This window comes from Rana temporaria, chromosome 4 (assembly GCF_905171775.1).
Source record: "Rana temporaria chromosome 4, aRanTem1.1, whole genome shotgun sequence".
NCBI classification, from domain to species: Eukaryota; Metazoa; Chordata; class Amphibia; order Anura; family Ranidae; genus Rana; species Rana temporaria.
This window is the reverse complement of record NC_053492.1, coordinates 382422914-382439726: the sequence shown is the minus strand read 5'-3', so window position 1 is coordinate 382439726 and position 16813 is coordinate 382422914. Positions and strand designations below refer to the sequence as shown.

Genomic DNA, 16813 nt, shown 5'->3' with positions numbered 1-16813 from the left:
TCACATCAGTCCCTACCCTCAAGGAACTTACAATCTAAGGTCCCTAACTCACATTCATATACTAGGGCCAATTTAGGTAGAAGCCAATTAATCTACCAGCATGTTTTTGGAGTGTGGGAGGAAACCGGAGTACCCGGAGGAAGCCCACGCAGGCACAGGGAGAACATGCAAACTCCAGGCAGGTAGTGTTGTATTTACGTCTGTGTGCATGAACCCTAAATCTTCCCCACTCTATCCAAAACAAAAAAAAATAAAAAATTACAAATGGCCTTGTTGCAAATGTGTCTTGGTGGAACATTTGCCACATTGGAAATGATGATAAGTAATGGTGGTGCTGCAGTCCAGATAAGCACAGGCAGAATTTTCACTGCCTGCCATTCTCAATTATCCAATGTATGGCCAGCATGTGAATACTACCCAGCAGGAAGAACAACAGAATAGGCATTTCCTATGATCTGTAGAAGGATACTTGAACATGCATGTGTGTGTGAAGCCAGGAAATCTAAAATATGTTATCAGTTAAATCCTTTCTATCTCTTACCTTCTGCCTCAGGTGTAATGTCCACTTTTCTACTTCAATCACTTGTAAAAGGAATCATTCTCCTAAATTTATTCTTTGAATGTAATGAATGTAAATGTGCAGTAGACTTGTATCTGCTTCCTTCTGCATAACTGTTATCTATTAGCATGACCAAAAGCTAAAGTTCTCTCTGATGGTGGATGTAAGGTCAAGAGAAGGGTAGGAGAAGTAGACCCATCAGTGTAGTTGTCTTTACCTGCAAGCTATTCAGCTGAGATGGAGATTTCCCTGGAAGGCATAATGCTTGGGCCAGAAAGGCTTCCATATCTGTCAGGCTTAGGCTTTCTACCTGATTATGAAAAAACAGAAAGACGCTGCTGTGATCCATAGTTAGGACAAGAAAAACACTTTTAGAATGGCTGTTTACTTTGTAAATAGGTCACAGATAGAAGTCCTGTTCATCACAATAAATCCATAGCTTAAGGGGAAAGTACTTGACTTATCACTGTTTGTTGGTTAGAGAATTTCAGATAAAGGAGCCAAAAAACCTACAAAACAGTCCTGATTTTACAGCCAGAGGCCCCTGCTAATGTCCCTCATCTCAGCCAGTCCGTCTACTCCCAACTGCATTTGTTTGTCTTTTTCAGCATATTAAAGACAACGCAGTCAGAATAACATATGAAAAAAGTTTGGACTTCTTCAAATTGGATCATGTGTATTTTAAGAAATTCTCATGTTCTTCTCTTAATAATGGGGGCAGCTATATGGAGGGCAATAAAGTGTATCTAAACACAACAAACATTTTATATATTACAGATTACCAGCCTTTAGGCCGGGTTCACACTGCTCCGACAACAAAAGTTGCACAACTTCCGATCTGACTTCGTCCTGCGACTTCATGTCTGACTTGCATGCGACTTCAATGAATGGGATCCGACTTGAAGATGATTGCGACTTGTTCTTTGAACAATTAAAACAATTCCTTTGTTTCTGGTATGCACATTTATAAAAAAATAAATTAATAAAACGGCGTGCCCCCCCCCCCCCCAGATACATACCAGGCCCTTTGAGTCTGGTATGGACCTTGAAGAGGAATCCCACGGCAATTTTTTTTTTTAACAACGACATGGGGTCCCTCCCCAAGACCATACCAGACTCTTATCCGGCAGGTCAGGGCACACCCCAAAGCACCTTGTCCCCATGTTGATGAGGACAAGAGCCTTTTCCCGACAGCCCTGGGCAGTGGTTGTTGGGGTTTGCAGGCAGGGGACTTTCGGAATCCCCCCAGATCCCAGCCCCCCCCCCTACTATGTGAATGAGTATGGGGTACATTGTACCGCTACCCATTCACCAAAAAAAAAGAAAAAGAAGTATAGTGTTACAAAAAACAAGAGATGGCTTTTGACAAGTCCTTTATTTTTTTTTTTTTAAAGTGTATTTTTGTGCGTGTACTCGAGAGAGGAGCCGGACTGCAGGAGTTGGGAGTAGGCAGGCCTCCCCCAGAGGCAATCTGCCACCTTTCTCCATGCCCCGGGTGGCAATGGCGGGTGTGTGAGGGGGTCCTCCCACACAGCCCGCCCTACCTGCTCCGCTTTGAAGCCCAACGGGGCAGAGGGACTCCCTATAAGGGAGTGAGAGGATTAGCCCGCTCAACCAGCCCCATTAGTCCTTCGCCTCTCTTTTAGAGACCGCGTGGTCAATGTGAGTGTGTTAACCCAATTTCGAGTGCGTGTAAGTGTGGTGGTTTTTGTGGGAGGGGGGTGGGCGTACTAAGCGCAGGCTTACCTCGCATGGCACACCCACCGGGAGCCGGGCTGAGACCACCAAACTCAATTCACATGAAGCCGAGACCGGGATCCGAACCTCTAGCTGCAGAGGTGAATGGCTTGTCAGCGCAGTGCCAATCGCGTTGAGCCACCACAGCTCCCTTCGACAAGTCCTTTATTAAAAATGAAGAATGTCCCCTGTCATTACTCCAACGTGTCTTCTTTCTCCGGTTCTGTCACCGATGACTTCTTCCTCTAGTCTTCTCCCTCCTGTGATGTCTTCTCCCTCCGCTGATGTCTTCTCCCTCCTGTGATGTCTTCTCCTTCGGGTGATGTCTTCTCCCTCTGTCGCATCCCCCCCACCCCAAAAGCACCCACCTCGTAATGTTGAGGGCATGTGGCTTGCTCATCATCGTCCCCTTTCCTAACCTGCATGCTCAGATAAGAGTTTGGTATGGATTTTGGGGGGGACCCCACTCAGTTTTAAAAAAAAATAAAAAATTGGCGTGAGGTTCCCTGTCAAGATCCTCAAAGCACAAGTTGCATGGCACAAGTCGGTTCAGTTATGATCTGACTTTGATGCGACTTACAATCAAATACATGGGCTGAAATTTTGCCCAAGTCGGACCAATGTAGTGCAGGAACCTTCTTCAAAGTCAGACCAGTTAAGACGGCTCTCATAGGGAACCATTGATTTTGACATGTCATGTGGCTTGTCGAAGCAGATGTCGGACCAGTGTGAACCGGCCCTTAGATGTTGTGGCTGCATTTGTTTTCATTTTTCCATGTAGTTTTGCTTTATTTTCACCTAATGATCCCGACGCACTTCCTGCTTTAGGGTCATCCACTCTATAGATTTTTTACTAGTTAGGTTGTTTAAGTTTCCAGCCATCATCTGATATATATGACAAGGTTTTAATACTAGATGACAGAGTAATTGTACACTCAAATGGGGAAGGAGCATTAGGAAATTTAGTAAAGGGAGAGTAAATAATATATGTGAGCAATACCATTTTCCACTGTGTAAACACGTGCACGGATCTAAAGGCTGGTACACACAGGCCAAATATCAGCGGGTCCACAGAAACCAGATGACATTCAGCCAGTGCGTACAACAGTCTGTCTAACAGCACAGCTTTTAACAGGCATGTAGGAAAACTAGCATCCAAAAGGCACTGGCAGCCAATGGCTGCAAGTGTTGATCAGTGTGTTTTGGCCCATGGGGGGGGGGGGGGGGGGGGCACATGGCAGCGCAGTTCCTGTCAGAACACAATAGCACAGCAGAGGGAGGCCGTAGATGTCAGATTGTGCCTTGCTGTTGCGGGGTCGGTTTACAGTGTGCTAAGGGTCTGGTTTTGTGTGTGTTGCAGGGTGGGTTTGGTGTGTTCAATCGTGGGTTTTGCCTGTGTGTAAGGGCGGGTTGCAACACAGACAACACCCGCCCTTCAACACAGCCACAACCCGCCCCAGAAAACAGCGAGGCACAATCTGACAACTACGGTCTCCCTCTGCTGTTTGCACAGCTTTCAATTGTGCCCATCAAATGGTATCTCCTGTCAAAAAATGCCTCCTACGATATGAGCCATGTTGACGTGATGCCAGCTGGAAATCAGCTGGGGGGCCCTTCCGTACTGTGCATGCTTGGGCACTTTTCGACGGAGGGCACTATTCGATAGAACACCGGCATATACCAGCCAATGATTTCTATGGGCAACTGTACATAGCAACTTTGGCTGGGAAATATTAAATCGTTCAGGAGAGGTTGAACAACGTCCCGTGTACATGAAGCCCAATTCATCTGATGTTTCTCCTTCATTGTGCAATCACAGGCTGGGTGCGGAGACAATAATGTTACCTAACTCCAGCAGATAACCCCAGGTATCCAGGTTAGCTGTGTTGTCTGACAAAGATGTGTAAATCTCAGTAGTAAATGGACAGAAATACAAATCCTTTGACAGGTAAAACAGCTCACATGCAGTATATGTATTTTATCTATGCATTTAGCTGTCTGTCTGATATTCAGCTTTAAATTGGTTACTTGGCTCCTGTTAATTATGCAAGTCTGCAATGTACTAATAATACAATTTTAATGGTATCAAAGACACTAAAATAAAACCTCTGCAATGGTAATGGAAGCACATGCATTAAAGTTCACACTACTGCAATCTGATTTTCAGTGCGATTATGTAATGCGACTTGGTTGCATTTTGGATGTTGTTTACATATTCTCTGGGGCCAAAATCATGCTGGCATCACACCAAAGTAATACAAGACCCTTTGTGCCATGCAGTGCTGAGTTGCATTGATGTCATGCGGATTTGTATGACTGAAATCGCATCTGAAATTGCACTAGTGTGAATCAAGCGTAAATCAAAACCTGCGTAATTAGTAGGAGGATATTTAATACCTGCACTGCAAGATATATCAGGAGACAGCAGGTAGCAGCAAGGTGGGTCTCCAGGCCTCTAAGTTCCTCTGTCCATCCTTCTACATGGAAACACGCCATGCATGTATAGAAACGTCTTCTTTGAATGTCAGGATCTTCAGACAGCCAGAGACTCCTGATAGTTGGTGTTCCACCTGCATACAAGAAGAAGAAGTGCATTTTTAACCTTAATAGTCTATTGAAAAAAGACCAACTCATGTAGGACAGCATGTAGTTGCCGTCATCCCATAGTACTAGAAAATATTCGAAATACCTCATAAATTGGGACTATGTAGGCAACACGCAAAAAGTTCAAATTATATATAGAAAATATATCAATTTATTACAAAATTACATATACAAAAATATATCAAAAAAATTTTTTGATATATTTTTGTATATGTAATTTTGTAATAAATTGATATATTTTCTATATATAATTTGAACTTTTTGCGTGTTGCCTACATAGTCCCAATTTATGAGGTATTTCGAATACCTTAATAGTCTATAGAAGTACATAGATTCTTACTCAATGTTCACCTAATTTCTATATCAAAATTAAATTACAGGTACTCCTAGAAATGAGATATTTAACCATATCAGCACCACACTACAGAATCACACCAGACCAATCGTTTCTGAGACGACTAGTGATTGGCTGCCCCTAATGATTTTTTGTTTGATTGCTACCGTTTCTCCCAGGAGAAGGCTGGGGTGCCTGACCACACTCCTCCCTATTCCCCCATAGAAATATATGCCTAAGCTTGAGCAATACTACAGTGCATACTTACTGATTTTTTTTTTAAATGATCTAAGGTCCAGTTTACACCACAGAAATGCAGTTTGGATGCGTTCCAGATGCATTTTTGCTGCGGTCTGATGCGTTTTTGATGCATTTTCCCCCCTCTTTCATTTCTTGCTATAATTTACTTCCAGTGAGTTTTTAAAGTGCTTTGCCATGTTCCAGTACAGTTATGAGCAGAAAAAATGCAGCAGGGTTTACTTTTTTCCTGCACTGGAACTGACCGCACTGGTGTGATCTAAGCCATTGGAACGCATATACTCTACTGTGCATGCGTTTTTGATTTTTGGAAAAAAAAAAAAAACGCACTGGACTGCATCTGGTGTGAACCAACCCTAAAACTTCTGTTGCCTTTACCACTATTCTCTACTACACAATAGGGGCCTCTTTATTGGGACCTTTGTTCCACAATTTAGTCTATAGGAAGGACAATTTATAGAAAATATACAAAAGTTAGGCAGGTCACACAAATTGCAATTCATTGCACAATATTTATGATGTATACGAAAAATGATGCTAAGAGTCTACCTGTGGGTAAAGTGAAGAGATATTTTATATACAGTCGAGATACATAATTGCTGGTAAGACTGCACAGAAATTGTGTGTCTAGGTTTAGATGGATCACTCACAAGTCATTTCAGAAAGCATTCGTACATTTCAAGTTAAAGGGGTTGGTAAGGTACAATTTTTTTTCCCTAAATAGCTTCCTTTACCTTAGTGCAGTCCTCCTTCACTTACCTCATCTGTCGATTTTGCTTTTAAATATCCTTATTTCTTCTGAGAAATCCTCACTTCCTGTTCTTCTGTCTGTAACTCCACACAGTAATGCAAGGCTTTCTCCCTGGTGTGGAGTGTCGTGCTTGACCCCTCCCTTGGACTACAGGAAAATCAGGATGCTCTCTAAGGCCTCGTACACACGATAGGATAGCCAGAGGACAATGGTCTGAAGGACCGCTTTTATCGGTCAAAACCGATCGTGTGTGAGCCCCATAGGTTATTTAACCTTCGGTTAAAAAAATAGGAACTTGCTTTAAAATGTAACTGATGGACGCCTAACCGATAGGTCAAAACCGATCGTTAGTACGCACGACCATCGGTTAAAAATCCACGCATGCTCAGACTAAATGAGGGGACGGGAGCGCTCGTTCTTGTAAAACTAGCGTTAGTTTTGGAGATAGCACATTCATCACGCTGTAACAGACAGAAAAGCGTGAATCGTCTTTTACTAACACAAAATCAGCTAAAGCAGCCCCAAGGGTGGCGCCATTGGATTTGCACTTCCCCTTTATAGTGCCGTCGTACGTGGTTTACGTGTCCGCGTTGACACGATCAGTTCATTAACCGATGGTGTGTAGGCGCGACGGACCATCAGTCAGCTTCATCGGTTAACCGATGACAATGGTCCTTCAGACCGTTCTCATCGGATGGACTGATCGTGTGTACGAGGCCTAACACACAGCTCCTTTCTTTATCTGCAACGTAGAGAGCATCCTGACTCTCCTGTAGTCCAAGGGAGGGGGCGAGCACGACACGCCACACCAGGGAGAAAGCCTTGCATTACTGTGTGGAGTTACAGACAGAAGAACAGGAAGTGAGGATTTCTCAGAAGAAATAAGGACATTTAAAAGCAAAATGGAAGGATGAGGTAAGTGAAGGAGGACTGCACTGAGGTAAAGGAAACTATTTAGGAAAAAAAATTGTACCTTTACAACCCCTTTAAATAGTATTAGACTGTATTGAGTTCTTAAAATATAAAAAGGCATAATCATAGCATGAAGAATGGAAAAGTATAGGATTGTGTATAGGAAGTAAACAGCAGTATAATTTATACATTTACCAACAATTTTTTTTATAAAACCGGTCAGGGGAGCTAGCTGACCAGAGCTTTCCTTTTTCACTTTGGCACTGTGATATTAACCACTTGAACCCCGGGCCATCGTCAAATGACGGCCTCACGGTGGCTCTGAATATCCAACAGGACGTCAATTGACGTCCTGGATTCCTCCGGCCACTGGGGGGCGCGCGAGCGTGCCGGCGGCGGCGCGTGCGCGCCTGGCGCGTCCCCGAGATGCCGATGCGCGTGCCTGGCGGTCGCGATGTCCGCCAGGTACCCGCGATCGGCGGTGACAGCAGGGACGTGGAGCTCTGTGTGTAAACACAGAGCTCCACATCCTGTCAGGGGAGAGAGGAGACCGATCTGTGTCCCTTGTACATAGGGACACAGATCGGTCACCTCCCCCAGTCACCCCCCCCTCCACACACAGTGAGAACACAATACAGGCACACATTTAACCCCTTCCTCACCCCCTTGTGTTAACCCCTTGAATGCCAGTCACATTTATACAGTAATTAGTGCATATTTATCGCACTGATCGCTGTATAAATGTGAATGGCGCCAAAAATGTGTCAAAAGTGTCCGATGTGTCCGCCATAATGTCGCAGTCCCAATAAAAAAAATCGCAGATCGCCGCCATTACTAGTAAAAAAATAAATAAATAAAAAAAATAATAATAATAATTCTGTCCCATATTTTGTAAGCGCTTATTGCGATTTTTTTTTTTATTTATTTTTTACCAAAAATATGTAGAAGAATACGTATCGACCTAAACTGAGAAAAACTTTTTTTTGGGAAAAACATTTGGCTATTTATTATAGCAACAAGTAAAAAATACTGATTTTTTTTTCAAAATTGTTGCTTTTTTTTGTTTATAGCGCAAAAAATAAAAACCGCAGAGGTGATCAAATACCACCAAAAGAAAGCTCTATTTGTGGGGAAAAAAGGACGTCAATTTTGTTTGGGAGCCACGTCGCACGACCGCGCAATTGTCAGTTAAAGCGACGCAGTGCCGGAAGCTGAAATTTCACCTGGGCAGGAGGGGGGTATATGTGCCCGGTAAGCAAGTGGTTAAGTGACATTAAGCCTAAAACCAGCAATGTAATTTTTTTGAAGATTACCAATCCTTAGTGGTATTCCTTTTCTTTTATTAGGCCTTTTTCCCCTGTGTTTTTACCTGGTTATATGACCAGTAACACACCTCTATTATTAGCCCCTGGCCACACCGCTTGTCATGTGATTTGACAGTTTCAAATCGCATGACAAGTCGCACCCTACTGGAAGCGGTCAAATTGGGGTGACTCTGACTTCTTCGGAGTTACACCGATTTTGATAGAAGTTCCTGCACTACTTCAGGTGAAACGTGCATAGACATCTGTGCATGGAGTCACACAGATGTCTTCCAAGCAGCACCTGAAGAAGCACTGATTTCAATGTTGCAATCGGTGTGACCGGGGTGTTAGAGTGTGCCCACTCTGGATGAAGGACCACAGGGGCACCTTTGGACAGCAGAATTGACAGCCTGGGGGGAAGGGAGTGTTAGACGTACTAGCAGATTAACAAACTGAAGCCAAATGCTGGCTCACACTGCAGTTACTCAAGCAGTTACAGCAATAGTTTTTTTTCTTTATGGGATAAAGGTTTTACATAAATAAATAAAAGCTGACCACTGTAAGCACCTCTGTCAGTGGTAAATAGTTTGTCTCAAAACTCTTAGGCCCCGTACACACGAGGGGATCTCCGCTGGAAACGGTCCGCCGGACCGTTTCCAGCGGAGATTCCTCCTCCGGATTTGGATCCGATGGCTTGTACTCACCATCGGATCAAAATCCGCGCGGAATTCATCCGCGGTGACGTGTCGCGCCGTCGCCGCGATGATGACGCGGCGACGTGCGCGACGTTGGAAGGTAAGTACTTCCACGCATGCGTCGAATCATTACGACGCATGCGAGGGAGGGGAGCGGACAGATTGATCCGGCGAGTCTGTACAGACCACCGGATCAATCCGCTGGTCCCGATTCAAGCGGATAGATTTCTTAGCATGCTAAGAAATTTCTATCCGCTTGAAATGGTCCGGCCCGAGGAATCTCTGCGGATAAATATCCGCTAGGCCGTACAGACGACCGGATTTGTCCGCTGGAACTGATCCGCGGATCAATTCCAGCGGATAGATCCGGTCGTGTGTACGAGGCCTTAACTAATACAGTTGCATGAGAGCGAACAGACATAGACCCCTTTTACACTGAGGCGTTTTAGTGCTAGAAATAGCCTCTAAATAACGCCTGAAAACCACCTACCATGAATTTTAGTGCGTTTTTTCACACTGGGGCGGTGCGCTTGCGGAACGTTCGGAAAAGTCCTGCAAGCTGCATTTTTAAAGGCGGTTTGGGCCATTGAAATGAATAGGCAGCGCTTCCAAAGCACCTGAAAGGGGATTCGGAAGTGCCGCAACACAGGTATTTTTAACCCCTTCTTTGTGGCTAAAAGCACCCTGCTAGTGGCCGAAAGGCAGCGCAAAAGCTGCTTAAATATCGCTAAAGTGCCGCTAAAACAAGCGGCACTTAAGCACTAACGAACGGCGCTCACAGTGTGAAAGGGGTCTTGGTGGCAGAATCACCAGGTACAAATAAAGGAAATAAAAAAAAAAAAAAAAAAAACAATTCCGCCATTACATCAAAGAATTGGTAAGCCACAATATAATAAATGTTTGCTTTTGTGTTTAATACGCAGAGCATGCCATCCTAAGAGTAAAATCCTCTAGCTGTTTTCTTTTTCACCTGGTGTTTTGAGAACACCTAATCCTAGCCTGTAGGACAAGAATTTCTCAACTCTGTCCAGTCTGGTAATGCAGTTAGATAGAGAAATGTCCTGTACACGCGACCGGTTTTCCTAACATGCCAAAACCCGACGTTTTCCCGACGTGATTCCTCTCAAGCCTGCCTTGCATACACACGTTCAATCAAAAAAACGCTCGACCAAAGAGCGGTGACGTCCAACGCGTACGGCGGCATTATAAAGAGGACGTTTCATTCAAATGGTTAGTAAAAGTTTGGTGAGAGACAATTTGTGCTTTTCAGTCGGTTACAGCGTGACAAATGTGCTATCTCCATTAGGAACGCTAGTTTTACCAGAACGAGCGCTCCCGTCTCATACTTGATTCTGAGCATGCCTTGTTTTTTTCCCCTCGGAAAAGCATACACACGAGCGGTTTTCGCGACGAGAAAAAGACTGGCGGGAAACACAACGGGAAAAAATAGAGCAGGTACGAATTTTTTTGCGGGCAGTTTTTTCGTTAAGAAAACTGCTAGGGAGCATACACACGACTGGTTTTCACGACCAATATTAAAAATGGCAGTTTTCTCGTCGTGAAAAACGGTCATGTGTACAAGGCATAAGAGTCAGGGGGAAAAATGTCCAGTTTTGGTGGTCAGGGGGAAGAAAAATACCTGGTATCGGTGGTGAGCTGGAGGGAAAAAAAAGGAAACATCAGTAGTCATTTGGATGAAAAAGTGGGAGGTAAATGGGAGGAAAAATACAGAGAGTTGGTGGTCAGTGTTTGTGCCCCTTTACATTGGTGGTTTATGCCCCCTTACATTTGCAGTTAGTATAAATGCCCTCTTCCATTTGTGGTCGGTGTCTGTGCCCCCCCTCCCCCACTTTGGTGGTTAGCGTTCCCCCTTATATTGTTGGCAGTGTGCCCCCTTAAATAAGTGCTCAATGTGCTCCCCTTACATTGTTGCTTGGTGTGCCCCATTACACTGATTTAAATGGGTCTTGCCAAACTTGCATAAAAACACAGGGGGCCAGATTCACGTAGATCAGCGGATCTTTAGATCCGCTCGATCTACCTGATTTAAGATCCGCTCCCGCAAGTTTGCGAGGCAAGTGGGTAATTCACAAACCACTTACCTCCAAACTTGCGGCGGCGGATCGTAAATCCCCCAGCGGAATTCAAATTCCGCGGCTAGGGGGAGTGTACTATTTAAATCAGGCGCATTCCCGCGCCGATTGAAATGAGCATGCGCCGTGCGCAGAATTTCGCGGCGTGCATTGCTCCCACTGACGTTGCTAGGACGTCAGTGGTTTCGACGCTTACGTAAACGACGTCCATCCGTATTCGAGAACGACTTACGCAAACGACGTAAAAAAAATTAAAAGCAACGCGGGAACGACGGCTATACTTAACATTGGCTGCGCCTCATAGAAGCAGGGGTAAGTATACGCCGGGAAAGCCGCTACTGAAACGCCGTAAGAACACTGCGTCGGGTCCGCGTACGTTCGTGAATTCGCGTATCTCGCTGATTTACATATTATTCAACGTAAATCAGCGGGAACGCCCCCGCGCCATTTTCAAATTGAAAATAAGATCCGACAGTGTAACACTGTCGGATCTTAGCCATATCTATGCGTAACTGATTTGATGAATCAGACGCATAGAAAGGACCAGTTTAAGTCAGAGATACGACAGTGTATCAGGAGATACACCGTCGTATCTCTTTGTGAATCTGGCCCCCGGCGACTAATCACTGTGAATGCACTTATTTTAGTGTACCAACGTCCCGAGAAAGTGACAATGGAAATTAATGGACTAATAAATTGGACTTTTGGCGGTACAGGTAGTTAATGTAAAAGATCTATAAATATTTATTTGTAAAAAACGCATAGATAGAAACTTGTATACACAATTTCATAAGACAGTATCGGCATATGATATCAGTACATCTAACACAAAGTACGAGATGGGTTTATACTTATACAGATACATTCATGGCATAAGAACGTATAGCGTCAAAAAGGTATAGAACCCTTATAGCTAGATTCATAAAGACTTACGACGGCGTATCAGTAGATACGCTGTCATAAGTCCGAATCTGCGCCGTCGTATCTTTAAGCGTATGCTCAAATTGAGATACGCTTCTCTGTTGCTAAGATACGACCGCCGTAAGTCTCCTATGCCGTCGTATCTTAGCTGCATATTTACGCTGGCCGCTAGGGGCAAGTACGGCGATTTACGCAGAGAATATGCATATGAGCAAGATACGCCTATTCACGAACGTACGCACGCCCGTCGCAGTAAGATACGCCGTTTACGTAAGGCGTTTTCAGGCGTAAAGATAAACCACCAAAAAGATGACGCAGCCAATGTTAAGTATGGACGTCGGGACAGCCGTCAAATTTCATGTCGTTTACGTCGTTTGCGTAAGCTGATTCAGAATGGGGCTGGGCGTAGGTTACGTTCACTTTGAAAGCAAGGAGTATTTGCGACGTGATACTGAGCATGCGCGCGTATGCGCCGTACGATCGGCGCTTCATTTACATGTATGATAATGAATCGCAAATAAAAGGTTAAAAAGCTGCTAACATGTTGCTGCCCATGCAATAAACGGAGCGGCCCACACATCAAGTGCATAAAGATCCAGATCAGACGCCCAACAAATCAATGACCAGTCACATATATGGGCAAGTAATGTCAGGCATCATGGACTTTTGACCATGATGCATGACATTACTTAACCCTATATGTGACTGATCATTGATTTGTTGGGTGTCTGATCCGGATCTTTATGCACTTGATGTGTGGGCCGCTCCGTTTATTGCATAGGCAGCAACATGTTAGCAGCTTTTTAACCTTTTATTTGTGTTTTTGTGATTTTTATATGTTTTATGTATAAACTGGTTTGACTAACTTTCTTTTTTTATATTATGTATGTCTGTTATTAGACCTCTATGCTCCCGATGAAGCGTCTTGTACGCGAAACATGTCGAGAGTAAAAGCAATATCTACTATTATGCATATTGGATTCAGCTTCAAACACTAAGAGCTCTATACCTTTTTGACACTATACATTCTTATGCCATGAATGTATCTGTATAAGTATAAACCCATCTCGTACTTTGTACTGATTGTCAGTATACCCCCATTACATTGGGTATCAGTGTAATCCAAATTACAGTGTGCATTATTGTGTTGTTGGTCAGCTTGCCCCGTTACATTGGTAGCCAGTCTGCCCCTTTCATTGTGGTCAGCTGGAGCAGTGGTCAGTTCATCTGTAAAGTTTGGGCAGAGGTAGCATTGGCACCAGGAGAAGAAAAGAGGAACTCTCAAATGTAAACAAAAGCCGCATTTACATTTGTGGTCACTGTGATTGGCCAGGAATTACAAGGCACAGAGCCACTCTGATTGGCTTTGTGCCTTTGGTTTATGATCTGCATTGTCCAATGATGGCACAGATAACTGGGCACCTCGCAGGAGACGTGGGGCACGTGTCCAAAGCTAGCTTAACCTTTGAACCCTATCTTAACTGGTTGGTACAAAAAGACTTTTAAACATTCATGTTCTCAGAGATGAGCACTTCCAAATTCATTCAACACATGCAAGATCAATGAATGGGGGTTCACCAGTTTCTGATGGCTCTCTAACCTGAATAACCCTGAAGAAGTCCCAGGCTAATGAAAAAATACAGTTGAGATTAGAAAAAGGACCAGGGGAGGGGCTGAAGGTATGTAGAAGTGATTGGCTGGCCTTACAGGCACCGATTTACTTTTACTTAGCAAAGAAAACCGAGGCAATTGATTTTAAAGCAAGATGCCAAAATGAAAAAAAGACGTGCACATTTTTTAATCTTTTGGTTGCCATTCTGTACAGAATAAGTCCCTGGCAGTCAAATTGTTACATGTCTATGTCTGCAGACCTCTTGGGGGTGAGGGATCACCTGAAAGCTTAGAGTTGCAGCTTTGCCAATTGCCCGTGCTAACAACCGACAATACTGTTAACTTCTATGAATTATTTGCCATGCATTTGTTATTTTATCTCATAAATAACAGTTTCAGGATGTTCAGTTCAAAAAATCATATATCACATGGCTGCGGAATCATTATTTTTCTCCAAGAAATTTACATTTGAGTATTTAGACACATGATTTTAGTTAATTGTCTATTTCCTCACTGCCTCAAACAGCTCTTTTTCGTTTCTTTTTTTGTAGACACCTAATAGAAACTCAAAAATAACACCAGCCTGAAGCTAGCTATATTCTTAGGCGCAAAAATCCATGTGATAATCATATTCACGCAGTGAATTCAGCAGATCGGCATATATAAAAAAAGGATACAAAAAAGACAGTTAAAAAAAGGAACAATACATGACAAAATCAAGGCATTGTGCTATATCTTTTGAATTGATGGTACTGTCTCTTGAGTGTGTACAACAGTATCAAATAACATAGGGGTTGATTTACTAAAACTGGAGAGGGCAAAATCAGGTGCAGCCCTGCAGAGAAACCAATCAGCTTTTAGTTATTTTTTTGTCAAAGCTTAATTGAACAAGCTGAAGATATAAGCCGATTGGCTACCATGCAGAGATGCACAAGATTTTGCACTCTTGTTTTAATAAATAAACTCTATAGTCTGGTAGTTAAGAGGAGAGTTAACCAAGCCATACACGGTCGAATTTCAAACGCATTTTCTTTTCAAAATCAGAAAGTTCGTTTTTTTTTGTGATCCGATGATGCCACAATTGATTTTCGAAATTCGGCCGAATATTGCCGGGAATGTTGCCGGGAATATTCTTTTCTCTCCGGGAATATTTTTTTCTTGCACATGCGCATTTTTTTTTCTATTACATTTCTCACACGATTCTCCCATCATTGATCAGAAAATTTCGTTTGTTTTTCCAAAAATTTCCAACATGTCGGATTGCCACACGAAAATCGGCTGTTGCTGCAGCCCACTAACGGTGCGAAATTAGTACGAAAATTCTTTGATACGATTTTTGAAAGAAAATTCTTTCGAAATTCGAACCGTGTATGGCTGCCTTAAAGACTTAGAAGACTCTGTATTTGATGCTATCATCGTTACTTAGGAGCTGGAAGACAGCATGTGCTTATTAGCAATGGTTCAAGCAATAGACACAACTGCCAGACCTCATGCCTTTCACTTCTGACTTTTAGCTCCAAGCATCATCCTTAAGAACTAGCTAAAGATAAATAAATGGTCAATATAAATATTTCATAAGTAAATCTGAAAAAGTTTAACAAATTGACTCCAGTCAAACAGTTAACCTCCCTGGCGGTATGATTCTGTCTGGAATTACGTACCAAAAGCGGTACAATTATTTTGCAAGGAAATTTGGCGTTTTATACTGTAGGCCTGTAATTTTTAGAAATAACTCACTTAAATCTGACCAAACAAGAGTCTTGTAGGCATCCCGGGTATAATTTTTTTTTTAAAACAAAATTATAAATTATAATATAATAAATAATTATAAATAATTATAACAAATAATAATATAATTATAATAAAAATTATTCAATAATGTAATCAACTCAAAATCACTGAAATTTGCTCAGTTGCAGAATTGTCGCTGTCATTATTATTATTTTTTTATGACGAATTTCCCCACAAATCGCTATCGCACATTTCTGCAAGTGATTATAATTTATTATCACTGTTTTCTAGCTGATCTAAAACCATTTTTGACATAAAGGGACACTTTTGGACAATCTACAGTTTTTAGGCAGAAATGACATTTTTTATTTTATAAAAGTACATGCAGGGCACTGGGCAGACCACTAGGGACAAGGGGGGTGTGTATTTTTTACATACAGTACTGTAATCTATAAGATTACAGTATACTGTATGTAAAGTGTTTGTTTACTTTTTTGAATTTGGCGCCGTTCTCCGCTCCCGTGCGTCGTAACGTCGCAGGGAACGGAGATCGGCGGCACACGGGGACACTGTGAATCGAGCGAGGAGGACCCGCTCGCTCACACAGCGGGGAGGCATCGCTGGATCCAGGGACAAGGTAAGTAACTTGCCTGTGGATCCAGCGAAAGGTAAGCCGCGCCGCTGCACACTCTGCACGTCCACCCCGAGCGTGACTCGGGGATACCGATCCTAACATTGGAAACCTACCCCGAGTCACGCTCGGGTTTACCGCTAAGGGGGTTAAAGAGGTTGTAAACCTCCATGGGGAAGTTGTACCTATAGGTAAGCCTATAATAAGGCTTACCTATAGGTACAGTAAATATCTCCTAAACGGACGCCGTTTAGGAGATATTTACCTTGTAGTGCGCCGTGAGCTGTAGCAAGTGCCGTGACTGGAGGCTCCCGTGCGGGAGTGACGCCACGTGACTCCAGCCAGTCCGCGGCCACGGAAGGAAGAGGGGCAAAGCGAGGACACCTTAGGGTCCATTTGCAGGTAAGTGGCACATAATATGCTAGTATGCGATGCATACTAACAAATTATGCTTATACTTTGCAGGAAACTAAAAAGGAAGTGAAACCCATCAGGGTTTACTTCCTCTTTAAATACAGTGATAAAAGATGAGAGCTGTTTTTTGCTAAAGGTTGGTTTTTGGTTTATCAAGTCCTGAGACTTATGCAGCTCAGCCTCACAGAACCCTGTCTAGCAGGAGGTAGGACGTGATATTTCTTTGCTGCATTTTAAATTTCACTTACAGGTCTCCAC

At 43.2% G+C, this 16813-nt stretch overlaps 1 protein-coding gene across 1 annotated transcript in view; it reads right to left on the bottom strand.

Moving 5' to 3' along the window:
• Positions 1–16813, bottom strand: part of FAM120B (family with sequence similarity 120B) — a 219847-nt gene that overhangs the window by 144067 nt on the left and 58967 nt on the right. The window contains exons 5-6 of the mRNA XM_040351053.1: positions 4694–4866; positions 777–869 (exon numbers count right to left, since the gene is read on the bottom strand). Of these exons, the coding sequence (XP_040206987.1) occupies positions 777–869; positions 4694–4866 (266 nt within the window). The remainder of the gene's footprint in view (positions 1–776; positions 870–4693; positions 4867–16813) is intronic.